Source organism: Halichoerus grypus, chromosome 10 (assembly GCF_964656455.1).
Source record: "Halichoerus grypus chromosome 10, mHalGry1.hap1.1, whole genome shotgun sequence".
In the NCBI taxonomy this organism is placed as follows: Eukaryota; Metazoa; Chordata; class Mammalia; order Carnivora; family Phocidae; genus Halichoerus; species Halichoerus grypus.
This window is the reverse complement of record NC_135721.1, coordinates 15,331,936-15,359,590: the sequence shown is the minus strand read 5'-3', so window position 1 is coordinate 15,359,590 and position 27,655 is coordinate 15,331,936. Positions and strand designations below refer to the sequence as shown.

The following is a 27,655-nucleotide window of genomic DNA, read 5'->3' as shown; positions in this document are numbered from 1 at the left end:
TTCCCGCCGCCAGGATCTGGGGAGTCTAACGCACCTGGAGGACGCTCGGTGCCCACGCCCAGAGGGCGCTGCAGACTGGCGCCCACAGTCGAAGAGCGATGCCCGCCCCCCGCCCCTCTCCCGGACAGCGCCCCACTATACTGGGCCGGGGCGGAAGGGGGTGCGCCCGGGACCCCGCCACCCAGGAGCAGCAGAGCTGAAACGCCGGGCACAACGGCCTGTGGGGACCACTGCTCCGGAGGAAGGCGCGGTTCTGCCCAGCGGGGCGAGAGGGGGCGGGGCTGGGGGCGGGGCCAGGATACCGGGGGTGGGGCGTTCCAAGGGGGCCGGGCTGGGTGGCTCAGGGGGCGGGGTCCTAGGGGGTGGGGACTGGGGCTGGCCGGGAGACCTGGCGAGCTGGGGGTGGGGGGCTAGTTTTTGCAACGGCTAAGGGCCTGTGGGTTTATTATAAGGCGGAGCTCGGCGGGAGAGGTGCGGGCGGGAGCCGAGCGGAGCCGAGCGGAGAGGAATCCAGCGGTAGAGAGCGGACTGTAGCCGGCGGGTCCCGCAGCCCTCGCCGTAGACAGCTGCGCGCGGGGCATCGCCCGAGGGTGCGGAGCGCAACGACCCGGCGGAGCCGGCCAGGAGCCCCGCGCAGTCCGTGCCGCGCGGCGCCGCCCCGATCCCCGCAGCCTGCCGCGCTCCCGCCGCCGGTCCGGGCAGCATGAGGCGCGCGGCGCTCTGGCTCTGGCTCTGCGCGCTGGCGCTGCGCCTGCAGCCGGCTCTCCCGGTGAGTGCGGCCCGGGCCGGGCAGGGAGCGGCGGGAAGCCGGTGCTTGCAGACGCGCCGATGCCGCCGGCGGCACGTGGAGGGGGAGGGGAAGCGGGGACTTGCCTTCCCGCGCTAGCCCGGCGGGCCGGGGACTGTGACCGCGAAACCAGGGCTCCCGCCTCAATTGCTTCCGCCGTCGGTGGGCGCCGCGCGGGTTCCGCCGCTAAGGGCCGGGGGCTCGGGCGCCCCGCGGAGAGGAGCCTGCGCCGGGGCCCCGCGCTCAATTATGTGAACCGGCTCCACATGCGTCGGAGCCCGCCGGCCTGCGGCGGCGCCCGGGGTCGCCGGCTCCCCTCCGGCCAGCCCAGGCACCGCAGCGGCCGGGGTCCTCGCCGGAGACCCGGGAAGACGCAGTGATCGCGGCCACAACGCCCCGCCCGCTGACCCTAATTTAAAGCAGACTCGCCGAGCCCGGGCGCCCGGCCCCTTCGGCGGAGGCAAGTTTGGGCGCAGCGGGGCCGGCGCGTTGGCAGAGGAGCTCGGGCCAGGGCTGCGCGGGGGTCGCGGTGGCGGCGGAGGTGGGGCCCTCGGCTTCGCGTCGGCTGCCCTAAGGGAGCCGGGCCGAGCTGGCAGCGGAGGTTCCGGGAAGTTGGCCCCCAAACGCCGGAGCCCCGTAGGAACCCAAGTTTGGGGCTGCTGAAGTTGTGCTGCCCGCGGAGGGGCGCGTGCGGTGCGGGGCACGGCCGGCGCGGGCTGTGGCTTCCACGCGAGTGGACCCCGGAATGGCTCTTCCCCTCCCCCGGCCTGGCTTTGTGCTGGAGCCGCGCGGAGGGAAGGCGGGTCCCTTGGCCCGCCCAGTGAAGCCGGGGGGAAAGAGGGACAAATGTGGAGCCTTTGGCTGGGGGAGGAGGCCTTTGGGTAGGACTCCAGCGTCCACCTTTGGCGAGGGGTGGGTCCCCCTTTCAAGAGGGACCTGGCCGACAAAGAGCATCCCGAGGGCCCCCAGAAAGTGATCTCCCGCCCCCGCCGCCAGCCCGCCTTCCCCAATGGGGGCGCTTTGTTCTCGGCCCCTGTAACCCTTTCCTGGGAACCGCCCCGCAGCGCCGGCCCTGCCGTGGGCCGGGACCTGGGCGGCCGCCAGGTGTCAGCGCTGGCCGCCGGGTGTCCACGTCCACCCCCAGCCCCCACGCCCGCTGCCGGAGCCCCGGGGCCCTCCCCGCGGGCTGGGTCGGCCATCCCCGGGGATGGAGAGGGGAGGTGCGGACGGAGCGGGGGGCTCTTCCCCTTCCGGAAGTGGCGGTCTCTCGCCACCACATCTGGACCGCTCGACTTCCCTAGCTCTTGGTTAGGGAGGCACGTGGGCAGAGAAGGATCGTGGCCGGGGGACGGGGGGAGGTGCCGGGTCTATCCCTGATAATGTGGCATCTGCACAAGTCTCAGCAATGCCGACCGTCTGGAATCAGATCCGTGTACAATAATAGAAGCTACCAGCTATTGGGAGCTGTGGGGTATTTTATAGGGTCTGGCTCAGGTGAGGTATTTTCCAGGCTCATCTGTGAAGGGCCCTCCCTGCTTTCCAGGCGACTGTTGTGTCTGGAAGTATTTTGAAGTCCAGAACAGGGTCCCTGATGCCTCTTGAATTGCTGATGAGTTGGAGGTGGGGGGCGGAGGGTGCAAATCTGGGGGAGCCATGGGGACTGATAGGATTTCTGAGCTCCATCTCCAGTGCATTCCTGGCTTTCAGGTCCAAGAAGTTGGCATCTGGCTTCTCTCTCTCTCTTTTTTTTTTTTTTTTAAAGATTTTATTTGACAGAGAGAGACACAGTGAGAGAGGGAACACAAGCAGGGGGAGTGGGAGAGGGAGAAGCAGGCTTCCCGCGGAGCAGGGAGCCTTATGGGGGCTTGATCCCAGGACCCTGGGACCATGACCTGAGGGGAAGGCAGACGCTTAATGACTGAGCCACCCAGGCGCCCCTCTGGCTTCTCTCTTTAGGGTTGCAGCTTCTGTGGGACTCAGATTGTGCCTTGAATCATAGTTAATACTCCGGAGAAGAGAGCGGAGGTGTGTGCCTTACTGCTGTGGCCTATGTGGCCTTACCTGACTGCTGCACTCTCTCCAGGCCCAAGATTGGGCCTCAGCAGAGACTGCTGAGGTGGGGTTCTCCACCTAGTTGCAGCAGAATCAGGAGTGCGGGTGGTGGTTCTTTTGCCAGCCTTGGTGGAGGCTGGCATTCTCGTGAGCTGGCATCCCAGCGTGCCTGTTGCCATGGCCGAGGCAGATGGGATGCGAGGTTCTCTGTGGCCCGTGTTTCCCAGGGTTTCCTGTGTACTGGGTAAGGGCAGATGCTGCACTAGGAGGCATTATATCTTGTCTAGGAACTTTGACACATTACAGGGGGAGACAGGACTGGGAGGCAGTTGAGTCTCAAGGGGGAAAGGAGGAAGGAGGAAGTCTCATTAGAATATGGTGGTGGGAGGGCTTCCTGGAGGGGGTGGCTGAGTGGAGCCTGAAAGCACTAAGCTTTGGAGTCAGACCTTGGCTTGGAGCTCAGGTTTTCCTTTTTCTTTTATAAAGTGTAGTTTGTTTTCTCTTTCCTGGCCCTGCCTTTTCCCTCTTACAGTGGGTGTCCATGTTGGGTTAAAAGTGGGGACATAAAGTGGCATAAAGTATCCTCCCCTCCCCCCTTCCTAAAAGAAATAAGGCAGTGGGGTTTGCCTGAAATAGGAGGTGTCTACAGGTTGCAGAAATCTGGTCCTCTCTCAGGGTTCACTTTGGTCCCAGTGGGAAGCAGGTCAGAACCCCCCTGGGGACCAGTGAGGTAGGGCGTGATCCTGGGCACCTGACTTTGAATGGGCAAGGGAAGGCTGCTAGGGCAGAAGGTTGCTTGAAACCACTCCCAGGAGGCAAGAACAGGTTTGTCTAAGAAGGTTTCTGTGTGTGTTTCCCGTGGTCTTTTGTTTCTTCCATGCCAGAAAAATTGCTTGTTCTGGAATAGTTATTTGCTGTTTTTCTCTCTTTCCCTTTTCTCTTTCTTGAAAGGCATAAAATCCCTTTTTGCCCTAATTATGGGGGCTAGTAGAGACATTTCCCAAAGGCCTGGCGGAGTGGGTGGGGGGTGGGGGAGGCACTAACTGCCTCCTCCTGGGCTCGGAGCCTTCTCGAGGTGATGTCACTCCTGGCTTCAGCTCCACCAGGAGGGTGGAGCTGGTTTAAGTCTCTACCTGTGGCTCATGGTGGGTTCCAATAAAACCTTATTAACCGAGGCTGGTGGGGAGAGGGATGAGAAAGAAGAGAGGCCTGGAAAGAATTAGTGAAATGCTTGAATTTTGTAGTATTTTATAGAGGACTGTTCCCTACTACAGAATTTTGGATTCTGAAATCCCTTGGGAATGAGGTATCCTTGGTATCCAGGTTTTCTTAGTGAGCTAAGAATCCGTATTAACCTCAAATTATTCTCACTTTGGGCAGGACTCTGCAGTATTTCTTTTCCCTCCTTTATTAACAGAAGAATATGAAGCATAATCTAATCTGGGGATGCCGGGGTCCTCACTGTTGTCGCTGTGTTACGTTAGGCATTTAATCTCCTGGGTTTGTTGAACTCTGAAGACCACTTTGCCCCTTGTGCATGGTGCCCCCGGGTTGGTACGTTTGAATTCTGGCTTGCTCTTTTTTTCCCTCCAGCTCTGATAGCTGTGGGCCGAAGTGTAGCAAGCAGCTTTTCTGCTCAGTTCTAACTTGCACTTTTTTGCAGCAGTACTAAGACACTAATCAGATTTGTGCGAACGATTTCTAAGATGTGAGTTTTCAGTGCTGAGTGAGAGTTTCGCTTGTGAGGAATGTTCATGATCTGTGACAAGTGCGGTTTGTGCGTTCGTGGACCCAGCTGGGACCTCTGCAGTATCCGCGATAGTACCTAGAATAACAGGCTGTCAAGGGAAGTGTGTACAGGCTCCCTCGGGGAACAGGTGTAAAGGACCTCTGGGAGGAGGCACCTGATGACCCCCATGTTCTGAGTTCCTCCATCTGGCTTGAGTTGTAAGCGATTCGCTAGTCACAGGTAGCCTGGACCTGGTGAGGCTAAGTCGCTGTAAATCTTAACTGGAAGGGCCCTTGTTCTCAGCGTGGGTCCTGTCTCCATCTCTTCACCATGTTTTATTTGGATCAAAGTGCATCTTTCTTAGTGCACCCATGCTGTTGGGCAGGCCAGAAACAGCTTTGGATTAAGTAGAGCCCCAGGACCAAGTCTCAACCCTGCCACTGATTTACCATGTAATCTTGGGTGAGTCACTTCACTGCCAAGTCTTAATGTCCTCTGAAAAGCGGATACCATACCTGTTCTCCCTGTCCTCTTTCTGTGATTTGCATATTCCTTTCATAATGAGCGCTTGAAAGTGTTCGGAAGTGAAAGTGCCAGAGGAAAAGGGAGCTAACGATAGAATTTACAGGTCCCTTTGATTGAGTGCCTGCTGTCGAGCGCGCAGGGCTTTCCTTACATTCTTGTTTCATCTTTACCCCAAACCTTTACGAGATACGTCATTGCCCTCCTTTTGTGGATGAGACCTATAGCAGTGAGCCCCTCTAAGGGGCCGATGTGGAAGAACCAGGATTTGTACCTATGCGGGGCATATGTGTATGGCATGAATGAATTGATGGACTCTCAAGTCTCCGCAGTGAAGCCCGGTGTAGGAGGCTGCCTGAAACTTGCGAGACCCTGTGGGTCTTTGCTGTTCCATCCCAGAGAACCGTGGGTGTGCATGTTTTGGATGGAGGGGGCAGTGGGCTGGGCTGAGCTGGCCTGAGCATTGGCCAAAATCCTCAGCTTGGGTTGGGTTCACCTGGGCTCAGGGACAGAGCCTAGGTCAGGAAACAGTGGGACCCATGAGAGCAGGGTAGGACGTGCTCCCAGGTCTGATGCCCGTGCAGGGGCCATATGTCCTTGGCTTGGTGCAAAGTGGCCTGATGGGGTGACTGTCCCCAGGGCAGCAGTCTCCCTTGACTTTCATCTTAGGCACAGGGGAGACATTTTCGGAATTGGTAGAACCGTTTTAAAGCTTGGGAGGCAGGCACCGTGGTACCAGCCAGGTGACCAGATACCCAGGACTCCTGGCTCCCGTGCTGGGTTCCCCTGCTGGCCCCCTCCCACTCTCACTCTTGCCGTAGGAGCAACCCTGTGAGAACGGGGCATTCAATGATTTCTAGTCCTGGAACCCTGCTAGTTTTACAGAAGAAACGATTTCCTGATTTCTTCCTTCTTTTCAACAACCCATTTTGGAGGCTTGGGTTGAAAGGCCCCCCCCCCCCCAACCCCACCCCGAGGGCCGCCTAAGTGTGTCTCGAGAGAAGGAATGGGATTAAGGGAGTCTGTGGAAAGAAGGCTTTTGGCGCCAGGATCCTGCTCCTGGAACAGACTCAGCACGGTGTCATTTCCCTCTCAGCTGCTCCAGCAGACGTGGGGCTTTAGATGGGAGTGTGCCTTCTGGAACCTCCCTCTGAGCCGGCTGGGAGTGCCCTGATGGCGCCGAGGGAGGGCAGGCACGTATCCCGCAACACAAGGAGGCCCGTTTGAGGCCCCAAAGGCAAGACCCTGCGCCCAGGTCACCTCAGCAACTGTGTGACTTCCAATCCAGGAGGCACGGGAGCGTCCCATACAGCCTCTGGGAGGGCCAGCTCTGTCCGCGTGATGGCACTGCTTCGGCCTGTCCTCACGAAGCTTACATTGGGTGGGGAGGAGGCTCTAGAAGGTCCCCTGTATTTCTGGGCCTGAGACAGGGGAACCTAGTCAGCTCAGTGCTCTGGGGCCCAGAGGAGTGAGCCAGTGATGGGGGGTGGCCTGAGGGAAGGTGTGCTAAGCTTCCTCTGGAAAGTGTCCTGCTTCCTGTTCTGCTGTGCAGGTTTGGGGAGCCAGGGGGTCTGGAGGGGCGCAAGTGCATGGAGGCAGGCTTATGGGGGCGGGGAGTGCAGTGGGCAACCTTGGGGCTTGGGACCACGGACCAGAAAAGCGGAAGGCTGGTGGCTGGACCTGCTCCTCGACTCCGTTGTCTGCCCAGTGATGTTTCCTGTGACTCATGAGTTTGGAGGCTTCCAGATGCACCCCTTTCTGCCTCTGGAGCTCCTTGGGGGTCTCTGTCCTCCTGGCGTTTGTTTGTGGCTCCGAGGGCTGCCTGCTCATATGTAGAGGCTACTTCTCCTCTGGCCTTGTGACTCACCTGGGGGGTGCAGCCCCGCCAGAGGCTGTGTGTGCGCGTGCACGTGTGTGCGTGTGTGTGTGTGTGCACGCTCAGGTGTGGGGGGGTGGACCCGCAGCGTGGGTTGCAGCTACATCTGAGCCTTGCTTGGGGGTCCTGACTCTGTTTCCCTATTGGGCCTTCCTCCTGGTCTGTTTCGGGGGGCACCTGGTTCCCACCTGTCTGCAGCTTCCTCTTCAGAAGCCAGCAAGCGCTCTTCCTCTCTCTCTCCCTTTCCGGTGGACTTTTCCCTCTTCAGCTGCAGCTCTGACGCTCCTCCGTCGCTGGCGTTAGAAGTCTTCGGGAGTTCTTCCTACAGAGCAGGGCGGCCGGGACACCTGTCCTTCCTGAGTCCCGGCTGAGCCCCTGACTGGCCTGCACAGGTCTTTGGCTCTCTGCGCCTCAGTTCTCCCATCTGCTCAAGGTGTCTCCGTCCCCTTCTTCAACTCTGATGGCCACGTGGTTGCGGAGTGACCTTGTCCCGGGGAGGGTGAAGGTGGCAGTGGGGGACTTGGCAGGGGCTTAGGCCTCTGCTGTCATTCTTCTGGGGCCTTGAAGGGACACTCACTGCCTGAGGAGTCACCTGTGGGGGGTAGAGGGCAGGGCGGGCTGCTTGGAGGAGGTGGACTTAGAGCTCAGTGTGGGAACCAGAAGTGGACAGAGGACCCTGGGCAAGGTCACGCTTGGTTCTCTGCACACACCCAGGCATCCTGGCCACGTGCCCCGGGTCTGCTCAGCAGCAGGAACGGAAGCCACGTCGGGCAGGTTGGGGCAGTGGGGCAGGCGGGCGTGTTCATCGCTCCGCTTGTCAGCTGAGTCACGGTGCCAGGCCCACAGTCGTGGTGACTGGCATAACCAGTCTTGACCGTGACCCCACTAGTGCCAGGCCTGGGGTGGGGAGCAGCCCAGCGGGGCTGACTAAGGCTCTGCTGCCTGGCCTCCAGCCCCGGCCCCTCCTCTTTGCTGCTGAGTGGCTTTGTGTCAGGGCCTGTCTTGGCCTCAGTGAGCCCATCTGTGAAATGGGGGGAGGGGGCAAAGAAACCAAGGTGACCGTCCTGCCTTGGGGTGTTCGTGATGTCCTGCTGTGTCACAGGACTGGTGAGCGTCTGGGCAGGGCCTCCCTCCGCTTCGGCTGCCTCACACCTTGAGGGGCCTGAGCCCTCCCTGGCTTGACCAGATCTAAAGCCCAGAGCCTGGGCACCTGCCGTGTACGTAGCCCTGTGCAGGTGGGGAGCAGTCCACGCCTGGTCCGGGGGCACATGCAAGGGAGGGTGGCTGTGACTGGGACCAGACGGGAGGGTTGGTCTGTGCAGATAGGCCAGAGGGGCCGGGACAGTAAAGGTCATTCACTGAGACAGGGTTCATCCCAGAATCCCTCAGCAGTTTCTAATCAGGAGCTCAGACCTCAGCTCGCAGGTCATTTTCTGGCCGTGGGAAGTATCTGGGGAGGTGGTGCCCTGATGGGGGCAGTGGGAGTGGCCAGTCCTGCTCTGGGAGCGTCCATGGGCACCGCGGATCTCCAGCGGTGTTAAGAGACCTGTCCCACCACAACGATGTTGAGTTCACCGTCTTTCCCACTTAAGGCTGCCTGGCCCTTTCTGTGGTCACGCCGGCCCTCGTTGGGGGTCCCCTGGCCCTGGGTGGGTGGAATGTGGGGAGGCGAGGAGGGACCTTCTGCAGGGCCAAGGTGCGCTCGTCCGCCCCAGACCCAGCACGGCCCTGGGGGACTTGAGGACTGCTGTTTCCAGGCCACCTGCACCACGGTGGCCGCTGATGCCCGGGGCCTCGCCTGCCTGCTTGGGGCCTGGACTGTGTCGGCAGCACTGGCTCTTCTCCCCGTGGCTTGTCAGCATCCCTGCTGCCCGGGAGACTGTCTAGGGCCTTGGAGTCCCATCTCCGGGGAGTGTCCCCAACGGATATGTGATCAGGTTTGGGCTCGCAGGGCCCCAGGCTGCGGGTGTTTTGGGAGCCTCCAAGACTGTGGCAGAGGCTGACGTCACTCCGCCTTCTCCCAGAGAGAACTGCTGGGGCGCGGCACTGCCGTGTGTGGGGACCGCACCTCCTCCAGGTGCCGTGCGGGGACCGTCGGGGCAGCAGGACCTCTCAGCTGGCAGTGGGCCAGGCTAGGAGAATGGGCACACCTCGGCAAAGGGAGCTCCTCAGACTCTGCCCCTGCGTCCTCTACCCGCCCCCCACAGGCACTTTGGGGGTCTGGGGGAGGAGCATAGTTGCCACGTTTTCCTGAGGTCATCCTGGTTGTTGTAAGGTCCTGGGAAGGCCCTGAGGTCTGGGTCCTGGTCTTGGCAATTGTGTGAGGAACAGAGAACCTGTGACCTCACTAACCCCCCCGCTCCAACCCGCTGCAGAACGGGGCCATTCTTCGAGACCCCTACCCAGGGGCTGGGCATCCAGGGAACACCCTGGTCCTTTCCTCCCAGTGTGATGGCAACAGCCTGAGTCTGATTGCTTGGGTCTGCCTATTTTTGGGGTAGGTCCTGGGGTCCTGAAGCTGTGGGGCCGGGCAGGCCAGGTGGGATCTATAGGTGAGTGTCCCCGGGGACTGGGGCAGGTGGAGGCTGGGAAGAGCACCGGACATGGAGTTACCCAGGGAGTACCTCAGGCATGTTTCTTCACCTGCCCCTAAGCCTCAGTTTCCTCTTCTGTAAGTTGGGGGTTTTCGTCTGCCTCAGAGGGCTTTGGACAAGATCCCAGGAAGTAATGTATGTGGCCTGAGTGAGAGCCTCTTCCTTGCCTGGGCTCAGAGGAGCACATCCGGGGGAGTTTGGGGGCTGACTCTGTGTAGGGGGTCCCCTGGGGAGAGCCCCTGGTGGCTGTGACTGGGGGAAGGAGTACAGTCTGACCTGGCCTGGGCATGTCGTCACTTCATGTGAGTGGCCGGCTGGTCTTACTCCAGTGTGCTGATATCATAGGGTCTGAAAACAGGGCTTTTGCCCCTTCTCAGAAATTGGAGCCTTCACTGGCAGGCCAGACTCCGCTCGCCTCTGCCCGAGCCTCTGCCAGGGGCCAGCTCCTGACCGCGAGGAGGTGTGGGCGGGGCCGGTGGGCAGTGGGAGGAGGCCGGACACCAGGGCCCCTGGGCAGGGGCTCAGGCCAGCTGAGCAGACTGGGGCGGGGGTGACAGTGGCTTGTCCCCAGAACTGCAGACTGAAGGTCGCCCAGGAGAAGGAGCTGGACTGGGCTGCAGGATGTTGGGGCGGAGGGAAGGCCCCACTTCTGTGGTCCTTCCTTCTGCACTTTCCCCTTTGCCACCTCCCATGGAAATGAGGGCTCTTCTGAGGGTAAGGGAGCCACGTGGCCCTCACCGAAGGGTGGCTGATGGCATGCCTGCTGGATTGCCTGGTCGCAAACCCTCTCCCTGGCACTTTATTGACTGTGTGCCCTGGGACTAACAACTTGTCCCCTTTGCCTCAGTTTCTTTACCTGGAGGATGGCTGTGGTCCTAGAATCTAAGGTTATTGTGAAGATTGATTAATTCAGCTAAAGTGCTTAGATTAGTGCCTGGCACAGTGTACACAATAAACATTCGCTGTGATAACTATTTTTTTTTTCCCTAAGGCCTAATTTGGGTATTTCTGTTTTTTGAGTAAGCCCCAGCCCAGGTTAAAGCCTGAGGTTCTTCCTGCACCCCTGACTGTCCCTGAGCCCTGGGCGTGGAGTTAGGGCTACTCTCCCCCTCCTGGGTGCCTCCGAGCTCCTAAGACTGGGGCTGCATCCACAGTCTCCCTTCAGCTGCCTTAGGCCCCAAACTCCCAGTTCCACTCTGCCATGGTACCCCCAGGGGACTCCTTCAAGGACACTCTGCCCTTCCTGTGTCTTTGTCCGGGCTTCTAGCAGCCTCAGTGCCTAGTCAGTCTGAATCGTACTTTATCCCAGAGGCAGGTTCCCAGGCTAGCCCGTTCCTCTGCATGTGGGGGGAGAAGCCATGTGTATCTGTAGCTCCAAAGTGGGAACAAAGGGAGGTTAGTCTTTCTTGGGTATGGGCTTGGCTGGCAACCGTATTCTGACACAGGTTAAAAAATTTGGTCTTGGCATCGCCCAGCCTCTCTTTTGTAATCCTTTCCCATCCTCCATAGCTCCTACCCACCCACAGTGCCCCACTTCCAGAATGAGCCCCTCCCCCGTATGGAGCTGCTTTATACTCTAGTGAGAGTGACTAGCACCGGCTAGCCTTCCCAGAGGCATTTTAATGGGGATACTCTGCAACTGCAGGGACATCGATTGGGTAAATTTGGGTGATGAAGGGCTCCCCTTCCCTGCATACACAGCTGGAGGCCTGACTGGTTTGCAGGTGTGTCCAAAGCTATAAGTTTCTGCCTCTGTGAAACCTGACGATACTTTATTTAGACAGAGCAGGGGGAGGGTATCTCTAGAACCCCATGTGCCAGAGGTGTCAGGCCCCCAAACCTGGTGGAATCTGGAGATACGCCAGCTAGAGAGCAGTGCAAGGGGCCCCTGGGAGGGCTGGTTGGGGAGCCCTACACTGAGCTTCTGGTCTTAGCTGTCTTGTTGGGTTAGCCAGGGCTGGGGAGGCACAAGGCTCTGGAGGCCTCAGCTGCTCCCTCTGTCCTCTCGGGTTGCCAGTTGCTATCCCAGAGTCCCCTTGATTTGGAACATCTCCAGCATCCTGCCTAGGCCATAACCCTTCTTGGGAAGCTGAGAGCAATGACCCCCAGTCCCTGTGATCAAGAGCCCCTCCCCCCACTAGCCACGGTGGGTCCTCCCCGCACCGAGCACCGTGTTTGTGGTGCACCCCTTGGGGGTGGGGGTCTGCTGTGGCCGCTGCACCTCGCTGCCCCTCAAGGCCCGGCCTTGACTTCCCAGCCGTAGACTGGGAACTAGGAGCCCCCTTGCCGTCGCTCATTGGACAGATGGGGAACTGGAAATGGTGTCTTGTCCAAGGTCATCCAGTAAGTTGGGAACAGAGCCCAGGCTACAACCAGGTTTTCCTGGTGTTGGGTTTGGTCACTTTCCCCTGGCCAGCCCTCGTCTGGCTCCCAGGGCAGCCCCGGCCACAAAGGCTGGCTGGGCCAGGCTGCTCAGCCTTGCTCAATGCCCAGCCCAGGGCGCTCGCAGGCGGGGGCGCGGGGGGTGGAAGCCGAGGAACTGGTCTTCCAGCTCTGCGGCCCCACACCCAGCCCTCAGCTGGGCCCGTTCTGAGACGAGTCTCAGCACGTGGGCTGTGAGGCGGGCGCCAGCTCTGGGGAGGGGTGGGTATGGGGGTGCTGGTGGCAGCCCTGACCTGGCTTGGGCATCGGGCCTGGCCCTGGCTGCCAGGATCCTCTCTCCCTCAAGGCAGCCTTGTCCTCTCCGGGTACTTGACGTAGGCAGAATGGGCCAGGGCGAAGGGCTCTGCGACCTTGACCTCGGGTTTCCCATCTGGAAAGGCCAACACTTAGTGCGGTGGGAGATGCTACTGCGGAGGGGCTTTCGAGCCCGGTGTGGATGCCACCCTGCACCCCAGCCCTGCCCTGGAGTCCCCCACACGGTGAGGCCCGTGTCCGAGTGGCCGGGTGGGCACAGCTCAGGTGGGTTGTGTGTGTGAAGGTGGGGGAGGGTGGTACCCTGAAAGGTGCTCCTCCCGGTGGAAGTGCTGATGGGGGTTGGGGGCCCTGGGGCCCTCATGGCTGCTCAGGGTGAAGGCAGGATAAGTCCCCTGTCACCCAGCTGCCGTGCCCCGGGCCCCTGCCGCCCTGGGCCAGGCCCATCACGCCCTCTGCAAGTCCCAGCTTGACTGGGTTCTGGTAGAGAGACACCGAGCTGATAAATCACTGTGCCTGTCAGGCCGGAAATGCTGAGGCGGCCCTGAGGCACCAGTGGGGCCCCCACCTCCTGGGAGTGTCTTCAGTGGGAGAGGTCTCAGGGTCTTGAGGCCAAAGCTGGGAGATCGGTGCCTCTCGGCGTCGTAAGCACGTCTCCCTGGCAGCTCCCAAGTGAGGAAAGAAGCCTCCGGAGAGAAAGGGATTTATCTGCCACCACTCAGCCTGGGGCAGGAGGGAGCCCCGAGTCTTCCTAGGCCCTGGCCCGTAGCCCTGCCCCTCCCTCTACCCCGCGTGGCTCTCTGCGGCCACCGTGTCACCCCTGTGCTGCTCCGGCCCCGCTGACAAGGAGTTGGGGCTGCTGCTCCCACATGCTAGCCTAGCCTGTCAGAGCACTAAGGGAGTTTCGGGTACTCTAGCCAAGCCCCTTCTGTTGTCAGAGAGGCAGAGAGCTGCGCAGGTCCCCAGCAAGGGAGCAGAACTAGACGTGCCCCGGGGCAGCCACCCTGCTCAGGCTCTTTCCCCCGCCAGCCCTGGCTCTGGTCCTTTCCCTGAGACCCTGGATCCAGGATGATTTGGGTTTGACCTGCCTGGCCCCTCGGGTCCGTGCTTAGGCCATGTTAGCCAGGGCTAAAGGAGGGGTGACAAACGATGCCCCAGACGAGGAAAGCAGTCACAAACCCCACTGCCTTAGGGTGCCAGGGTGTTCGGTGAGCCGCAGGAGTGGGGCTGCGTGTTCTGCAACATTCTCTTCCCTGCCCCGCCCCCCCACCCCCCCGCTGTCACCCACTCCATCCCCCCACCTCGGGCAGGCAGGTGCCCCGGGAAGACTGCAGTGAGGCTCTGCAGCCCCTGCTCCCCTACCTCGTGGGCTGAGAGACCCCGCTCCTCCTGCCAGGTCAGTGCCTCAGGCCTGAGATACCGCGGAGGTCCTGCAGCCCCGGACAGGCAGGGCAGGCTGGATGGAGGCTCAGTTTTGTCCCCTGCTGCTTGTTGCTAGCAGTCGGAGGGCCCATGCCTCTGGAAGGTCAGGGTTTCCTCGGCTCCCCGGTGAGGCTCTTTTGCAGAACAGGCAGGTGCTGTGGTGTATTGTTTGCAGAGAGTGGATGCATCAGAAATGCAGAGAATGTTCCAGAGCCATCTTGGATCCCTTTGCCACTAGGGCTTGTTTATGGGGCTCTGTTGCTATTTGGTACCCCTTCCTTGAACACGACCTGAGTGAGGGTCTTGGGACCTTTGTAGGGGTTTGCCTGCCCCAGTGCCCAGGTCCTGGGCAACTCCGGGCTAGGCGTTTTCCTGTCCAGATGAGTGTTCTCCAAGGATAGTCTGCATCCCACCTACAGGAGCGGGGGCTTTGTTCAACATCAGAGTCCTGGGCCTTTGCCCCAGACCCACTCAATCAGCCTCAGGGATGGAGCTCAGAAGACTTCATATCTGATTGTCTCCTGGAGATTTACAGGGACCCTGAGAAAGAGAGCCCCTGGCCTGGACAAAGGCAATGGTTTGAATGTCCCCTTTGGTCAGTTTGGCATCTTGATGCATAGGTGGGGGGTAAAGGCTGGGTTCTGTAGCTCTGAGCCCTCAGGCCCCAAGAGTTGTGAACTCTAGGGGTGTGTGTGTGTGTGTGTGTTGGGGCAGGGAATCAGCCTATTTCCCTTAGTTCCATAGATCTGACCAAGAAACTGAGGGGGTAAAAATTTCTAAAGAAAATATGAATTTCTTAACCCTCCTGAGAATGTCTGCTGCCTCGTGGGATCTCAGTGGGTGGGAATGATAGGTGTTTGTCCTGGCATGTCTGTGGGGCCCACCTGCCTTTTGACCCCACAGCTGGGCTCCTGGAGCAAGTTGAGGGCCCCTCCGGTCAATAGCCCTAGAGCCAGCACCAAGGCTGGCTGCTTAGGAAAAGCTGTGGCCAGCCCCTTTATCTTTGGCTTTCCTCGAGACTAGGAGGGCTGTGGATTCAGTAACTTGTCTCCTACCACAGCAGCCCAGGCTTTGTCGTCCCACTGGGACAAATAACGATCAACAGATACCTAAACCTTCTTCCCTGCTGGATGTGTAAGCCTGCCACACTCCTGAGGTTCCCAGTGTTGCCGAGATTAGTGACTTGGGGCTGAGCATTGTCTTATTCTCTCCAGGTCTGCCTGGGGGGGTTCAAGGCCCAGCCCCAGTGTCCCCTGGAGAGTCACCCTCTGTGCCCCAGCCACCCTTTTGGAAGTCTGAAGTGGGATTCCTGGCTGTGTGCCCTGGGAGCTTGCCAGGACCAGACCAGACCACGTCTTTTCTCTCCAAAGCCCCTAGATGGTGATCCCCTGAGTTTTGATGTCAAGGACCCTGTTTGTTATCAGTCTGTGACCTCCTTACACGACATTGTACTTTTAGCAGTGTGTTGGCTGAGAGAGTAACACAGTCCTGTGAACTCAGTAATGCTTTCTAAAGGATCCGTGCTTTATCCATCACTTAAGTCAGGCAGCAGGTGACGCATGGTTAGTGACTCAGGGTGTAGGTTAGAAACCACAGGTCTTTGGACCTGTTGGCTGCAGCTGATGGCGTGGCGGGAGTCCAGGAAGCAGGTGGACAGGCAGCCTCTTCCATTAGTCCGGAGTTAGAAGCCCCTGGGTCCGCCATCCTCAATCAAACCTCTCTGAAATGTCCCCTCGCTATCCTGACTTGTGACCCTACCATGGAGCTCTTGTCCCCGAGATGCCTTGGAGGGATGCTGCCACACGGCCTCAGGCCTCTCAGCCAGCCAGCGCGAGGCGGCTGCTCGGATGGAGGTTGCCCAGGAGAGTGGGCCTGTCTATGGCCAGTGCAGGGTGGGAGCTTGCCAGGCTTGGCTCGAGGCTCTGCCTCCTTGAGGCTCCTCCGCCGGCCCTCTGCCCACAGGCTCCCGATCTGTTCTTGGGATTGGCTGGCAGCAGCCCGATGCAGACTCCCAGCCCTCGGCAGCTGTGAGGTGGGGGCTGGCACCTTGGTCCCCTCGGCTGCTGGGGTAGGGGTCAGGAATTCTTACTCTGTGACACTCTCATCCCGGGGCTCCGGGGCCGGCGGCTGCGTCGACGAGATTGGCATCTTCGCACATGTGCTGCAGAAGCACAGACAGGCACCTTAAACCAGATGGGTCAGCCAGGGGGTCTTTCGGGGCTGGGGGTGGGGAGCTGGGTAGGTGAGGGGAGCATGTGCACCCACGCCCCGTGGCCTTGGGCAAGTCCCTCAACTTGTCTGTTTCAGTTCCTCATCTGCCAGATGCTAATCTCAGGCCTGCCTGCCTCAGATAGAAGGGTAAAGGTGGAAAGGGATAGAAAGTGTTTCCAGCGCTCGACAATGCCTCAGTTTCTCATAGCCTCTTCCCTGCTCTGCTGGAGCCCTGGCACCAGGTCCCCTCGCTCCGTCCTTCCCACGCAGCTCGGGTGTGGCCAGCAGCCCAGGGTGGCCGAGATGGAGATGGGCTAAGCTCCTCTCGTACGCCCTGTCCCCCAGCCTCCATGTGTCTGCCCCACGACTCCCGCCCTCCACTGGAGCCAAACCTGGCTTTGGCCCTTTAGGCCGGTGGGCTTCTAAAGGCTCTGCAGCAGACTGGCCCTTACTTTGAGCAAACCGAATGCGCAAATGTTTAGATCTTACTACAAGGGTTTTGGGGTGTTAGATGAAAAGCTGAGCTTCCTGGGACTCTGCAGAGGTTAAAGAGCCCCATTCAAGGTGTGAAATGGCCTGCCTTTACCTTCCCAGGCTGCTTGAAGTGGGTTCCACGCTGGGCCAACCTGTCCCCGAGCAGCCCTGAGCTGTGGCCACGTGGTGGTCTCTGAGGGACCCAGGGCAGAGGCACGGCTGCGGAGAGCCCCGCAGGAGGCCGTGGGGGCAGCTGACCACAGGCTCTTAGCACAGCTGCCTAAGTGAAACCGGAAGTCTCACCCCACAATGCCAGAGTCATCTGGCACTAGTGATCCAAGTTCAGACTCAGCAGTTTCTGCTGATTTCCTCCCCAGGGAGTTGAGGCCCTCACTAAGGTTCAGGCCGGAGGGGATCTGGAGGTCACTGCAGCCCTTCCCCGGCTGGAGACCCAGCCCTGAGAGGGGAGGGGCTGCCCCGAGGCCAGGGAGCTGGTTTCAGCAGAGAAAGCGTTTGCTTAAGAGCTTGTTGTGTAAACAAGATCGCAGAGGGATAAGCTGAGCAGAGGTGAGGGAACAAATTGTTTTTAGGGACTGGGCAGATTCACAGTCTTATCTGGTGATGAAAGAGGCCCCCTTCTTGGGAAACTGCTAACCTGTTGGGGCTTCTCGGGGTAGGTGAGAGGCTGGGCCTCCTCGGTGTCTGCTCGCTGTCTGCCTCCCCTCACCTGTGAAACAGGGCCTGGGCCCCAGACACTGGCTGCTTCTGGAAGATTGGGCTCTCAGGACGGTGCCTCGGAGGCTGCTCTGGCTGGAGCCCTGACCTGCTCCGTGTTGAGCATCCTCTCCAAGGGACCAAGGGACGGAGGCAGTGCATTGGGGGAGGTGCTCTGCTCATCTCCTAGGGCCTCCTTGGGAACGGTGAGGGCGGGCAGAAGCATTGGGTGAGGGGAAGTGGGGTCTCAGGGAGTGTGGGTGGGTGGGGGTCCCCTGAATGCTTGTGTCTCCCCCCCCGCCCCCTGCCAAGCTGCCCTGTGGGCCTGGGATGGGAGCGTGTTGGGGTGGGGGTCCCCACTCTGTGCCTGCCTGGTGAGTAGTATTCTTTGCTCCTGAAGGGTACACAGACTTAGGGGAGGTGAGGGGCAGCTTCGAAGCTCTGTGGAGACAGGACAGGTGTTGGAAGCCCCACCTGGGGACAGTGTAGGCAGGATGTGGCCTGAGGTGCAGGTGGAGGGTAGGGACTAAGCCAGTTCATGTACATGGGCCACGAGAGCCCAGACGGGCCCTTCTGGGGCCAGAACCTTTTTCTTGGGGGTAGGGGGAGAGGTAGAGTTTGGGTTTTGTACTTTCAGAGGAAGCTCAGTGGTATTTCTAGCCTGGTGGTTTCTATATGTGTCAGAAGCTTCCCTCTGACCTGAGCCCCTGGATGCGGAGCCTCCACCTGGTCCAGCTCTGCCCCAGGCAGCCTCAGGAGCCCAGAGGTCTTGTCTGTCCCCTCCCTGCTCTGCTCCACTCAAGAGTGAAACTGTGTGGCCTGTGGCCAGGACCCAGCGAGGCCTCTTGGGCTGAGGAGGCCTCACACCCTGGAGCCCAGCCTTGGGTCTCCTGTGACCTGGCTCCGTCCTGCCTCTCCTTGAAACCCCAGCACCTCCATCCCACCTCTTCCCAGCAGGCACCGGAACCCTCTTACCCGTGCGGAGCAGCTCTCACTCCCCGAGTTACCGCAGTGGCTGCTGTCGGTGCATAACCCCAGGGAGTTTTCGCAACGGGCCTGGCACATAGATATTACTACTGTCCCCATTTTACAGATGGAGAGACTGAGGCCCTAAGAGGTTAAGTGATGTCCCAAGGGCCACTCAGCTACTAAGTGGCCAAGGTCAGGGGTTCTCTAACCCCGTGTGCTCCGAACCTCTTTGTTCACGTTTTGTTCGGGCCCCTGACATCGGGACCCTCTAGAGATGGGCGTGTCACGAACTCACTTGCTGCTGAACAGGACACTCATCGCTACCCTTCCTGCCACTTGGCTCTTGGGTCTTCCCTTCTCCAACTGACGTTCTGGAACTGGCGTTGGGGAGCCCTCCACACCCCCACATCGCCCTGCTGCAGTCTTCTGTGCAGGCTGCTCGGCTGTGTGTGCTGTCACCTGCCTCCTCCCGGGCCCGCTCACTAGTTCGGCAGGTGCAGCTCCCGCCTCTGGCCCCAGCAGCCGCTCCGAGCTGCGCCGCGCAGGCAGGGTTCTGGGACCGCCGTTTGCACACAGGTCCCCACCAGGCCCCTAGCCCGTTTGTCGGTGCCTCCCGAGTGCAGGGCCTCTTCGAGATCAGTCTCATTTGTCCCCGGCCTAATGGGCACTCTGTCCTTCCTTCCCCAAGGGGGCCTGGGCCCAGTCCTTCCTGTGGATGAGAAAACAGGCCAGGTATGGGAAGGAACACGGTGGTCAGGCCTGGGCTGTCCTGTGTGGGCATGTCCCGCGCCCATCCCTGACCTCTCCCTCTGTGAGGCCCTCGATGTCCGTACCCTGGTGGCCAGCATGCCTGGAGAGCACCTCTCTGGAGTCAGGTCACTGGGGGATTGTTCCTGGGGCTCTAGAAAACCCCAGTCTTGGATCCTGAAGCTCCCTGGCCAATGGCCCCAGGACCTGATTTTCAGTGTAGGGTGAGCTGACAGGGTCCCACTGGGGCCACAGTCTCTCTGTTCCCAGTAATGGCGTCTTCTGCTGCTCTTCTAAGAGGTCTGGGGCTCCCTTACCAGACTGAGTTTCTTGGGGCAAGAGCCCTGCCCTCTCTGGTGTGTTTTTGCACCCCCACCACCTGGTGTAGGGCTGTGTCGTCATAGCATTCGGGGGCGTGTGGGGGACCAGAGGGCTGCCCCGAGCTGAGGGTCCCGGAGCCACACACACAGTTTTGTTCCCTGTGCTGTGTATGTGTGGTGGGGGAGCTCACTCAGCTCTCTAGGACAGGGACCCCAGAGTAGCAGGGCCTTGAGCAAGCCTCCACTCATACCCTTTTCTGATCCTTTTCCAGCAAATTGTGGCCACCAATGTGCCCCCTGAAGATCAGGATGGCTCTGGGGATGACTCCGACAACTTCTCTGGCTCCGGTGCAGGTGAGCTGACATGAGGGCCTCCCCCAAGATGGCGGTCAGGCAGCCCCCATGGCTGGGTCTGGAGGATGATGCTAGGAAAGAGAATGGGTCCATGCTGCAAGAAGACCTGTATGGGTTGGGGGAGTGAATGTTGGGGTTCCAGGAGGCCCCAGGGGCTGTCCACTGCAGAAAGACTTGGGCTCGTATTCTCCTAACTCCCTGGGCAAACTTTGGAGAGGTGGACTTCTCCGGGCCTCTATTTCTTCATCTGTAAAATGGGAATATATCTTGACGTCATAAGATTGTTGGGAGCTGTAAGGTAACACAGAGCCTGGTGGGGTGTAGATCTTCCATAAATATTCCCTTATCTTCTCCTGTTTCCCCTTTCCTGGGGGAGTGAAGTCCTTGAGTGGGAGGTGATCAGGGAAGCCTCCCAGAGGAGGTGCTCTTGAGCAGGATTTTGGAAGAGGGTCGAGACCATCTGTGGGCAAAGTGGCCGAGATAGGGGCCTGGGAGCTGGAAGGTAGGACACAGGCCTCTGTCCTTGGGGGCGCTGGGCCTTTCTGGGGGGAGGGCAGGTGAACAGGGAGGGGACCGGAGAGGTGTGTGTACCGGGGACGAGGCATTCGGGCTCCTGAGAATGCCCCCACCCAGGGAGCGGGCTTCAGCAGCTACTGGGGATGTTCCTTCCCAGATGGCCTTGCTGTGTCGTGGCTCCCGAGACCGCACTCTCCCCAGGCACGTGCGGCAGCGAAGGGCAGCTTTCCTCGTCGGTCTTCCAAAGCGGAGTTTCGCCTCCTCTAGTTGTCCCCTGGGGAAACAACTTTGCATGAAAGGGTTTGCGATGCTGGCCTGGGAGCAGAGTGCAGGTCCTCGTCCAGGCCTTCTTTGCCGCATGAGCTTGGCCGGTCTAGATGTTCTGGGCCTTCCCCGCTCCAACAAGCTCTGCTTCTGGGCCCCCAGGTGCTCTGCAAGATATCACCTTGTCACAGCAGACCCCGTCCGCCTGGAAGGACGTGGCGCTTCTGACGGCCGTGCCCACAGCTCCAGAGCCCACCGGCGCAGGCCACACCACCACCTCCACCTCCGACCTGCCCACGGGAGAGGCGCCCGGGGAGGGAGAGGCGCTGCTTGTGGCCGAGGTGGAGCCTGGCCTCACCGACCGGGAGAAGGAGGCCACCCGCCCACCCAGTGAGACCACACCGCACCCAACCACTCACCGGCCATCGACAGCGAGAGCTACCACGGCCCAGGGCCCGGCCACCTCCCATCCCCACAGGGACATGCAGCCTGAGCACCATGAGCCCTCGGCTTCGGCGGGACCCAGCCAGCTGGACCCTCACACTCCCAGTGTGGAGGACAGAGGTCCTTCTGCCACCGAGAGGGCCACGGAGGATGGAGTCTCCACTCAGCTCCCAGTAGGAGAGGGCTCTGGGGAGCAGGTGAGGGCCCCCCGCTGCCGTCGTCTGTGTTTCTTTCCACTCGGGGTGGCCGCCGCTGCCTGGGAAAGCACAGTGCGTGGTGCTGAGGGGCACCGGCTCGGTCATCGGGCACACCCAACCCCGTGTCCTGTAAGCACGCCGCATCCCCCACCGTGACCACAGGGTCACAAGGTCCCACCTTCCCCCTGCCTCCAGGACCGAGCCCAGAGCAGGGCAGACTAAATAGGAGACCAGAGCAAAAGAGTCCTTCAAGGGTGCCTGGGTGGCTCAGTCGGTTGAGTGTCTGCGTTCTGCTCATCTTCTGCTCAGGTCATGATCCCAGGGTCCTGGGATCGAGTCCCTCATCGGGCTCCTTGCTCAGCGGGGAGTCTGCTTCTCCCTCTGCCTGCCGCTCCCCCTGCTTGTGCTCTCCCTCTGTCGAATAAATAAAATCTTGGGGGAAAAAAAAAAGTCCTTCAAGATCGCCTGCAAGAGGGCTTTCCAAACTTAAGCAAGCAAGTATAAAAGTTCTACCCGGTCTAACTTTCTATCTTATAGTCATGGTAATTTTACACTTTACATTAAAATGAATGTATTTCTTTTCTTTTAAAGGTTTTTATTTATTTGTCAGAGAGAGAGTTTGCGCATGCACATACAAGTGGGGGGCAGGGGCAGAGGCAGAGAGAGGGAGAAGCAGACTCCCCGCGGAGCAGGGAGCCCGATGCGGGGCTCGATCCCAGGACCCTAGGATCATGACCTGAGCCGAAGGCAGACACTTAACGACTGAGCCACCCAGGTGTCCCCCTGTCTGTTTTCATATAAATACATGTGTCTTGTATCACTTGATGTGATATCTCTGCCACAGTCCAGGGTCTGGTGTGATAGGATGAGAGGTGCCTGGCTTTGGGCGTCCAGGATGTAAGCGTTAGGTCCGTCTGAGCTGGTGGCGGTGGTGACCAGGGAGGCCCGAGCTGCTTCTGGGTTTGGAAATAAAACTGGATGCTGCTGCCGGCAGTGGCCCACCCCAGCCTGAGACCGTGCCTGCCCCCCCGTAGGACTTCACCTTTGACCTGTCTGGGGAGAACATGGCCGGGACCGCGGTGGAGCCTGACCAGCGGAATCAGCCCCCCGTGGACCACGAGGCCTCACAGGGCCTCCTGGACAGGAAGGAAGTGCTGGGAGGTGAGTTTCTCCCGAGTGGGCGGGAGGGGGGCTGTATTTGTCCCTGGAGCGGGGCTGACCACGGCCGCCTTGGGGGCCCCGCCTGGTGTGGGGGGAGACTGCTGCTTAACCCCGGCCTCCCTGCGCCCCACAGGGGTCATCGCTGGAGGCCTCGTGGGGCTCATCTTCGCCGTGTGCCTGGTGGGTTTCATGCTGTACCGGATGAAGAAGAAGGACGAGGGCAGCTACTCCTTGGAGGAGCCGAAACAAGCCAACGGCGGAGCCTACCAGAAGCCCAGCAAGCAGGAGGAGTTCTACGCTTGACGGGGACCGTGCCCCTCCTCCCCCTGCCACTCGCTAGGCCCCCGCTTGTCTCTTCCATGAAGAACTGCAGGCCCTGCCGCCATGGCAGCCCCCCAGCGCCCTGCCCGCGGACCCCGGGGGCGCGCTGGGGGCTTTCGACGCTGCTTCTCTGACTTCTGCCTGGACACTTGGGCGCAGGGGCTTTCTCGCGCGTGACCCTTCCACCACAGCCAGCGCCTGGCATCTCCTGACTCCGTTTCCCCAACCTGGAGCAGCCCCTCCCCAGGCCCAACTCTGGAGGGGAAGGGGACCCTGCCGCTTTGGCCCTGGATGGGCCCGCTGGCTGGGGGCTGGCACATCTGTCGCACTTGCTGGCGGAGACCCCCGATCTGGGGGCGTTTCCATCCCCGAGGGGCGGGGAGAGGAGTTCAGAGCTCCATCGGATTCACATTGTTTTGCGGGGGGGTGGGGGTGGGTCTCCTTTAGATACCAACTTGTTTTTGCACATGTTTCCTCTACTTTCTCTGTTCGTAGCCCAGTAGACTTTGTTACTCCTGAGGTAAGTAAGTTGATTCGGTTACCCCCGTCTTGCTTCCCCTAAACTACAGCGAGGAGACAGCATCAGGGTTCAGACTTGTTTTGTTTTTTTGTTTTTTTTTCGTTTTTAAACTAGGAGAACCAAATCTGGAAGCCAACATACAGGCCTAGTATGTGTGTTGTCTCTGAGTTTGTCACTCACGTGTGCAACAGGGTATGGAATGTCTGCCAGGTGGCCCGGGGGCTGGGCTGCCCATGGGCAGTCGCCGCTGGAGCAGCGGTGCCCGTGGCCGTGCCCGTGGCCTTGGGCCGCCGCCGTGGCCAGGCTGCTGTAAAGCAGAGGAGCTATGGGAGAATGGAATCCTGGCACCTCTGGCCAGGGACCAAGGAGAGAGGACTGTGGGGCGGGAGACGGGCAGTGGGCCCAGAGAGAGTCTCCCGTAGACCGAGCCCTGCCTTGGGTGCCCCAGAAAATGCCTCTGGGGGACATTTTCTTCCAGAAGGTGACGTGAGGGGCTTTGGCGCACACCCGGCATGGAGCTGTTCCACGCAGGACCAGGTTCACCTTCGATTCGCTCCGGTGGCACTGCCCTGGGCTGGAATCAGGAATGTTCCAAAGAGTGATAGTCTTTTGCTTTTGGCAAAACTCTACTTAATCCAATGGGTTTTTCCCTGTACAGTAGATTTTCCAAATGTAATAAACTTTAATATAAAGTAGTCACGCAAACTCTCCTGCCCTTTGCTGCTTCTGTCTGTGCTGGTCGTGTGGACGTGACCAGCCCTTTCTCTAAACACAGATGAAATTGGGAAACTTGGCCAAAAACTCTGTGCCTTTATCTTTCCCAAGAGGAGGGATTCTGGGGTCAGAGTCCCTCTGGTTGGTTTGCTTTTCGTTTTTTTTGTCTTTGCTAAAATTCTTCTGAAGGTCAGCAGTTTCAGCCAAGGTTATAGAAGGCCTGATAGAAATTTCTGTGTTGCCAAGCGCGAAGCACTGTCTCCTCATTGGCTGGAGAGGCTGTGGCGGCTGCAGCCCAGCCTCGGCGGACAGCACTGGCCCCCCAGCGGCCCGGAGCCAAGGCCTGCCTCTCAGACGCCTTGGACGGACCTCCCCTCACACCTTTGCTAGGACCCGAGGCCCCCGGCCCAGCCCTCCTGGGAGCCCCTGTGCTTGCCTATTTAATTTGACCTTTCCAGCCGCTCTGTTGGCTGTTCCAGGAGGGGGGCCGTCGTGACGCAGAGCGATGCCCCGCCAAGCGAAGGGAACCTGTGCTCTGTCTTCAATACTGGGACTTTCTGCCCGGAGCGTGTGACTGGATGTGACTGGGGGGGGAGGGTGTGGGGAGAAGGGTGGGGAAGGGGTCCGTGACTGCTCATCTCTGCTCATCCCTGGGATGGCGCCGAGCCTGTGGCTGGGCCCATTTGTGTAACTGTAATAAACGGCACTTGTCATTTTGGGCTGTGGTGGTGCTTGAGTCTCTTCTTGGCCTGGCCGTGCCCTCCCCTGTCCTCTTCTTGGCGGGAGCCTGGCTCTGGGCTGTGCTATTGGTTGGTGAGGAGCAGCGGGGTTAGGGCTGGGCCCTGTGCTGTAAGGGTGGGCTGTGTCCCCCTCTGCCCTGGGTCTGGCCTTTGTCATCTCACCTCCTCCCAGGGCTCTCGGTCTGTCTCCTGCCCAGCCCGTCCTTACTCTCCTTCTAGATCATTCCCTACCTTGTGAGGGTTCCCTACCAACTCAAAGTTTGCTAGCTACTCTGTGCGCTCATCATCCTGCGACTCCTGAAAGTCCACCAGCAGCCGGTCTCAAGTGCCAAAAGCCTAAAAATGTCTACATATTAAGGAAAAACGACATTGAAAATTTTGGAGGTTGAACACGTGTAATGCACTGTAGGAGGCCTAGTGTTCTAAGGGCGTCTGGCTGCCCTCCCCTTACTCAGAGTCCCGTCCAGGCTGCTGACGCCCACCCGGCCCCCAGCCGCCCCTCCGTGGCAGGTCTCCCTGCCTGGGGCCCTTGGCAGCCGCCCCTCCGGCCCTGGGTTTGGAGGCTGAGACAAAGTCCTTAGCTCGCTCATTTGTTCAACATCAAAAACCCCTAATGCCTGTTTTCTGCCAGCCCCGGTCTGGACAGTGAAGGTTCGGTTGTAGAATAGTCAACTTCCTACTCTGACTGAGCTCACTGTGGGCCAGATGCTGCTGGGCACCACCCCTGGATTATCTCCTCCGCTACCCACGTCTCCTAACCCGTCTCTGAGACCGCGCTACTGTGGTCATGCCCACTTCGCAGATGAAAACTGGCCCAGGGAGGAAGCAGCTTCTCACAATTGCATGCCCGTGAGCGGGGGAGCTGGGCTTCGGAAGCAGGCAGCCTGGCCCCTGAGCCCACAGCCGGCTGTGCACCCACTGAGGCGACACTAGGACCCAGGAGGGCTGATGGCCCTTCCACGTGGGACCTGCAAGGTTCCAGGACCCAGTGTCCCGGGCCACCCGCTCCTGTCGTCTCCAAAGGGCAAAGCTGTGCCACTGCCCAGAGCTGCTCTTGCTCTCCCCGCTCTGAGCCCCTGCCGGGGTCACCCCGACCCGAGGGCATCGCTGGTACAGGATGGTACAGGGCGGTGCCATAAAGCCGGCTTTCCAGGGAGCCTAAGGGGGAGGGAGCTGCGATGTGAAGGGGTTACACAGCGTCTCCAGGTTCCTCGGGCACCCCAGCCTCAAGGAATTTCTCTACCTCTTCCTTCTCAGGCCTCAGCTTGCTGCCCTACTCCCCACGACCTTGACCTGCTTCTCCCCTCTTTTCTGCTTTCCCAAGACTCCCTCCCCACTCCTGGGGATGGAGCAATTGAGCGCTATTTCCTTTTCTCCTCACCTTTCCATCGTGCCCCTGTGCGCCTGGCCATGTGTCGCCTGGCCATGTGTCCTTGCATTGTGTGGGGATGGGGCACTCCGGGAATTTTCTACCAAGAGTGCTTTCGAGCTATTTTCTAAACTAATGAGCCATCTTCTCTTACATTGATGGTGTTGCCTTCTTCCTTTAAGCCGGTTTCTGCTTTAAATGACACTTTCTAGGGGCGCCTGGGTGGCTCAGTCGTTAAGTGTCTGCCTTCGGCTCAGGTCATGATCCCGGGGTCCTGGGATTGAGCCCTGCATCGGGCTCCCTGCTCAGGGGGAAGCCTGCTTCTCCCTCTCCCACTCCCCCCCTTGTGTTCCCTCTCTCGCGGTGTCTCTCTCTGTCAAATAAATAAATAAAATCTTTAAAAAAAAAATAAATGGCACTTTCTGCCTTGTTTGCTCTCAGGTTTTTCTCCGGCTCACAGGCTCACCCTGTGCTTGCACTTCCAGAACAAAGATGCGCAGTGTTGCTCTCAGGGGTGTCGCGGTCCAGGGGCTCGGTGTGGGCTGCTGGGGGGAGGTGGGCACCCAACCCAGCGTGGCGCCAGGGTCAGGGGAGGTGCCCGGAGGTGGCACTGCAACTGGGTCTTGAAGGACAGAGGCCTCTCAAACGGGGCCGGGGAGGGTCAGGGGGAGGCATTCCAGGTGGAAGGCACGGCTTTGGCTAAAAGTAGGGACTCGGGAGACCTCGGGAGACTTGGTGCTGCCGTTGGATGAAAGCAGGTGTGGGGAGAGGTGACGATGGGATGTGGCGAGAAGTCACGTGCAACTTCTCTGAGGGTCTCTGAGGAGCAGCTCCGGGAATTGCAGAGGGATTTGGGGCCGAGGCCGGGGACAGTAGAGAGATGGGGAGGACGGGCTGGCTTTGAGAGCTGGTTCGGAGGGAGAACTGGCAGAACCTGTAGAGGCCTGTCCCCACTTCGCTGGGCGTCACCTTGCCCTCCCCCAGGTGCGCTTCTCCAATGGAGTCTGAGGTGGTCCTCTGGGCCGGCCCGTCACAGGGCGGGGGCAGGGTAACGGGCGGCAGAAGGGACAGGCTAGGCATTGTTGGTAGGTGGACCCCAAGCAGCATCTGGGGAAATGGGTCTGCAGGGGGCCCCTGTGCAGAGAGGAGTGCGGGGCCGTGCTCCCACCTCCAAGGCACCATGTCCTCCTCTCTCCCCGTCAACCCTACCCAGTCCTGCCCCTCTCCAGCCTGGAGAGCAAGGCAGAGGAGCAAGGAGGGCGGGCCGCCTTGGAAGAGGGGGGCGCTGGTTCCTGGAGTTGTGGGGGCAGGAGCTGGAGGAGAGGGTCCTGAGCCGAGGGACCCTCGAGGGGCTTGGGATCCTGCCAGCCCTGCCTGGCCGTGGGCACCGCCCTTACCTGGCCTCCTGGCCTCCTCCCATCCCCAACACCATTGCACCCTGTCACCCAGGGCCATCCTTGAGCCTTGCCAGCTCTACACCCACTCCGAATGTGGGTGTGAGGGCAAACGCACCCCCAAGTGGGTCCTCGGCCGTGCTATCACACACCTGCTTCACTTCCAGCCTGAGCTACAGCTCTAGGGAGAGCCCTGTGTCCTCCGTGCCCCTTAGCTTCGGGCACCGCTCACCATGTCACCGAGGGATTTGCTTCCACGGTGGCGTCCCGCTCCCTGGGTGCCTCCTGAGGGCAGGCGCTTTCTTATGATCCAGCATGACGCATGCGCTCACTGCAAACAGGGAGTCTTTGCCTTTGGGGCGCTCATTGTAGCCACCTGGTGCTGCTGTCTTGCTCTGAAAGTCAAGTCGTCTTTAGAAGCTTATTCACAGTGCAAGACACCACCACACCCACCACAAAGGCTGACATTAGAGATGGACGATAGTGGGGGGGGCGTGGGGAGCCATGTGGTTGGAGAGCGAGCCGATGGGTCTGAGCCCTTTGGAGCAGT

At 60.0% G+C, this 27,655-nt stretch overlaps 1 protein-coding gene across 1 annotated transcript; it reads left to right on the top strand.

The window, feature by feature from the left end:
* Nucleotides 1–409: 409 nt before the first annotated feature.
* On the top strand, nt 410–26,124 carry SDC1 (syndecan 1). The gene is made up of 5 exons (XM_036112915.2): nt 410–769; nt 19,384–19,465; nt 20,408–20,886; nt 21,921–22,047; nt 22,181–26,124. The coding sequence occupies exons 1-5, from the start codon at nt 704–706 to the stop codon at nt 22,348–22,350; spliced, it is 924 nt and encodes a 307-aa protein (XP_035968808.1). The 5' UTR covers nt 410–703; the 3' UTR covers nt 22,351–26,124.
* Nucleotides 26,125–27,655: the final 1,531 nt, after the last annotated feature.

Bases quoted from the DNA above. Each gene is read 5' to 3' on its own strand.
- SDC1 (XM_036112915.2), top strand. From the start codon at position 704: ATGAGGCGCGCGGCGCTCTGGCTCTGGCTCTGCGCGCTGGCGCTGCGC. The intron at 20,887-21,920 runs GTGAGGGCCCCC...GCCCCCCCGTAG, and splicing joins GAGAGGGCTCTGGGGAGCAG to GACTTCACCTTTGACCTGTC. The intron at 22,048-22,180 runs GTGAGTTTCTCC...TGCGCCCCACAG, and splicing joins CAGGAAGGAAGTGCTGGGAG to GGGTCATCGCTGGAGGCCTC.